The sequence below is a fragment of the Dipodomys ordii genome, unplaced genomic scaffold (genome assembly GCF_000151885.1).
Source record: "Dipodomys ordii isolate 6190 unplaced genomic scaffold, Dord_2.0 Scaffold97, whole genome shotgun sequence".
NCBI lineage: Eukaryota > Metazoa > Chordata > Mammalia > Rodentia > Heteromyidae > Dipodomys > Dipodomys ordii.
The window spans coordinates 4,447,147-4,451,739 of NW_012267313.1; the positions used below are offsets into that span (position 1 = coordinate 4,447,147).

Below are 4,593 nucleotides of genomic sequence, written 5' to 3' on the forward strand. Positions count from 1 at the left end.
CTTTTTTCTTTTTGCTTATGTGGTGCTGAGGAATCAAACCCAGGGCCTCAGGCATGCCAGGCAAGCGCTCTACCACTGAGCCACCTTCCCAGCCCTTGTAAATATTTCTTGAACACTTAGCTGTATGAAAGGAGCTATATATAGTGAGTGATTCAGATAAGAAAAATATTAATTAAATGTGACAGTTAACCTTAAGTACCAGAAGAATTAAGACATATAATGTATGTCAAATTCCATAGGAAACTTGCTACAATGCTCTGAGCAATCAGATCTTGCATGGGGTCTGGGAAATGAGTCAGCCAGGAAAAGCTTTGTAAAGCTTTGATGAATGAGCTGCGATGACTCGCCAATGTCCATATGGGAAAAGTGGAACCGAGGGGCAGAGAGGAGGCTCGAACAGGAAGCTGAGACATTCCTCATAGTCTCAGAAACAGCACAGCATAGAACATGAGTGAGAAGCAAGAAACACACGAGCTTTAGTTGCATGTAAATTCAAATGAACAGAAATGAAACTCTGAAATCTCAGACTTAACTTTGGTGGGTGGTAGGAAATAATTTTCTGCATTATGCTACTCTTTAAACATCAACTGTGTGTCTTAGGATAAATAATCTACCATCTTCACGTGAGCTTGATTGTCAAGGAAGTTAAAGAGTTTGGCAAGACAGTCGGGAGGTTATTCTAATGGTCTCATAGGGGTTAGAAGCGCAGAACTGGACCGAGAAGAGAATTGGAACTGAGGAGTGGTTTTGAGGAAACTATATAGTGAAAATGTCTAGAATTTAGAACGTGATAGAGGAGAGGAAGAAGAAAGGGAGGAATAAAGCACAATTATAAAGACCAAAGTGACCCCACCACCAACATTAAAAAATCAGAGGAGTCAGTGGGATGGCTGTGGTGTGGTGGAATGTGGCTTTAGCTTTGCTAGTGCTGCATAGATGTACATGTGCTCTGCAGGGGACAGTTGAAAATATGAAATTGAAACACAGGATATGACCTGAATGTAGACTGGGGACTCATCATCATCAAGGCAATAATGGAAGTTGTATGAGTGGATATGAATGCCAAGGGAGATTAGAAGGAAGAAGATGGCCAAGAACAGACCTCTAGGGGCATAGTGGTCTACTTTTCAGTGTGAGAAGAAGAGCTAAAGTTGAGATAGCTAGCAAGGTCAGGGTAGAACCAAGGTAGAACAATAAAAGACCAGAGAAGAGAGGCTTCAAGAAAAGTTTCATATCCATGGAAAAGCAGGAGAGAGTATCTCACGTCTATAATCCTAGCTGCTCAGGAGGCTGAGATCTGAAGATCTCAGTCCAAAGCCAACCTGGACAAAAAAGTCCTCAAGACTTGATTTCTAGTTAACCAGAAAAATGCCAGACTGGAGGCATGACTCAAGAGGTACAGTGCTGGCCTAGCATAGAAAAAACTGAGCTTAAGGCAAAGATCCTGGGTTCAGGCACTCATACCAGAACATTCAAATAGCCATGGAAATGGAGAGGTTAAGGAAGTTGAATACCAATAGAGAAGGAGGAGGATTATGTGGCAAGTAAGAATATACTGATGACTTTCATAAGAGTGGTCTTAAAACCATCCATTTCTGGAATGTATTGTCTTTGTGTCTGGCATTTGTATTCAGCTTACTAAGTATCTTTCCTTTTTCCATTGCAAAAATACCACAATCAATGATAAGGCATGTGTTTGCCTATGTGTGCACCCACACGCAGTGTGTGAGACAGTCTTGGGACCAGGGAACTGCATTATACAATAAGCAATAACATTATTTTAATTAAATTAAAAATTACTTTGAACTCACATTTTATCAATACTAGAAACACTCATCCAATTAAAGAGAGAGTGAAAAATCTCTAGAAATCTCACATCAGTCAGCCAACAAAACCTGAACTGTGACAATTAAAAAGATATTCTTCTGCCTCATTTAGCCCTGTGAGACAATAATACAACAAAAGCACTGCATAAGCAGTGTTTGAGCTGAATTGATGAGCCTACCCCGGGAACCTATTGAGATCATTGTCTCTCTGCTTTCTTTGCAGAACAAAAGGCCCAGTATGATAGCCACCGGAGGTGTGATCACGGGCTTGGCCGCCCTCAAGAGACAAGACTCGGCCAGATCCCAGCACCACATCAACCTCAGCCCGACTCCCACCACCCAGGAAAAGAAACCCGTCAGGCGAAGGCCACGGGCTGATGTTGTGGTTGTCCGGGGCAAAATCCGCCTTTATTCCCCATCTGGCTTCTTCCTCATTTTAGGAGTGCTCATTTCCATCATCGGAATTGTCATGGCTGTCCTGGGATACTGGCCTCAGAAAGAACATTTCATCGACGCAGGAACAACGTTGTCAACGAATGAGACTCAGGTCCTTCGGAACCACGGTGGTGTGGTGGTGCGCTTCTTTGAGCAGCATTTGCACTCAGATAAAATGAAAATGCTTGGCCCCTTCACCATGGGAATTGGCATTTTCATTTTCATATGCGCAAACGCCATTCTTCATGAAAACCGGGACAAAGAGACGAAAATCATTCACATGAGGGACATCTACTCCACCGTCATTGACATCCACACCCTGAGAATCAAGGAGCAAAAGCAGATGAATGGTACCTACTCCGGTGTGGGAGGCGAGGCTGAAGTGAAGCAGAATGGGAGAGCCTGTGCCTCTCGATTGGCAGCAAATACAGTCTCCTCTTTCTCAGGGCTGAGGAGCAGTTTTCGAATGGACAGCTCTGTGGAGGAGGATGAACTGATGCTCAACGAAAGTAAGAGTTTGGGGCAACTGATGCCCCCTTTGCTCTCTGAGAGCTCTGTGTCTGTCTTTGGCCTCTACCCACCTCCTTCCAAGACAACTGAGGAAAAGACTAGCAACTCTAAGAAATGTGAAACCAAGTCAATTGTGTCATCTTCTATTAATGCTTTTACACTTCCTGTGATCAAACTTAATAACTGTGTTATTGATGAACCCAGTATAGATAACATCACTGAGGATGCTGACCACCTCAAAAGTAGATCCAAGAATTTGTCAATGGATTCCCTTGTGGTCCCTCTGCCCAGTGCTGGTGAATCCTTCCAGCCCATCAGTACCATGCTCCCGAGGAATAATTCCATTGGGGAGGCATTATCCATTCAGTACAAGTCATCTGTTGCGCTTGGTCCCGGGGCTGGGCAGCTTTTATCACCCGGGGCTGCTAGAAGACAGTTTGGATCCAACACATCCTTGCATTTCCTTTCTTCTCATTCAAAATCTTTAGACTTAGACCGAGGTCGATCCACCCTCACGGTTCAGGCAGAGCAAAGGAAACATCCAAGTTGGCCACGGCTGGATCGGAGCAACAGCAAAGGATATATGAAACTGGAGAACAAAGAGGACCCCATGGATAGGTTGCTGGTGCCCCCAGCCGCCATCAAAAAAGACTTCACCAATAAAGAGAAGCTTCTTATGATTTCAAGATCTCATAACAACTTAAGTTTTGAACATGATGAGTTTTTAAGTAACAATCTAAAGCGAGGAACTTCTGAAACAAGGTTTTAATGTTGCCAAGTAGAACATTTTCTAAGGGCATATGTTTGAAAAGTATTTTCACCATGACTTCGTTCTGAGAGGACTGGCTGGGAGCGTTTTTAATCAAATGGTTTGTAATGTATTAGAACCGGTGGCTTAATTCTGTGCTGGACATGGCTGTATGTTCCAGTCAGTGAGGACTGCAGTACTCTAGATGATCACACATGAGTTTTTTCCCATTCCTTTAAACAGCATGATCTCCTTTCTTGATATGAATACAAAAGCATTTGCATCCGAATTAAAAGTTTTTCTTTACTTTTAAGTTCTTTCATTGTCATATTCATAGAAGGAAATATTTAGAAGGAAAACTTAGGGTACCAAACAGTCAGGCCCAACTCTCAATCTAAGTTTGTAAATAGGGTCTCAGGATGTGATTTTCTGAATGACTGGTTTTATAAAGAACTGGAGAAATTATTTAAAAGAAGAAGGATCTAGTTTATATGTGGTCTGTGTAATATGAGTTAAGTGGGTTGTGATTCTTACACTGAGCTTTAACGTAGGCAGCATTTAAAAAAAATGTCAGTTGTAATGATATCAAGAAATGATATATTCAAGAGCCAGGGCTAAAAATTCCAGGCATACATAAGAGACAAATCCCAAATAACTATTAGAACTAATGCTAACTATTCAGAATCAAAATTTGTTTGCACAAATGAACCTAAGTCACTTGTAGAAATGCTATCTTGAAATAATTGTACACATGAAGACAATATTGACAGATGAATGAAGATACATCATTTGCTAGTTAATGCTACCAAATCTTAGTATTGTTTTCTAGCTATTGGTTACCAGCCAAAAACCACTCACTCCCATACCCTTATTTTCCTCTGATATTGTCTAGATCCTGGCAATTTGGAAAAAATTGGCTAACCTTGACATTCATCTTCCCATACCAACAGTGTGGTGGTTCATGAATATTTAGTCCTTGATAAATTGCCTTGAAATTTACTTTGTGCTGGAAAGCCTTATGCTAACTCCAAAGACTTTCTTGTGGTATACTTTCTTGTGGGAGGATTATTCTTC

At 41.6% G+C, this 4,593-nt stretch overlaps 1 protein-coding gene across 1 annotated transcript; it reads left to right on the forward strand.

Annotated features, from left to right (window-relative positions):
- Positions 1 to 2,058: 2,058 nt before the first annotated feature.
- Tmem200a (transmembrane protein 200A) lies at positions 2,059 to 3,788 on the forward strand. The gene has a single exon (XM_013026833.1). It carries the CDS (start codon positions 2,065 to 2,067, stop codon positions 3,538 to 3,540), a length of 1,476 nt encoding a protein of 491 aa, XP_012882287.1. The 5' UTR covers positions 2,059 to 2,064; the 3' UTR covers positions 3,541 to 3,788.
- The last annotated feature ends 805 nt before the right edge of the window (positions 3,789 to 4,593 follow it).

Excerpts from the sequence above, each read along its gene's own strand:
- Tmem200a (XM_013026833.1), top strand. The coding sequence starts at position 2,065 with ATGATAGCCACCGGAGGTGTGATCACGGGCTTGGCCGCCCTCAAGAGA.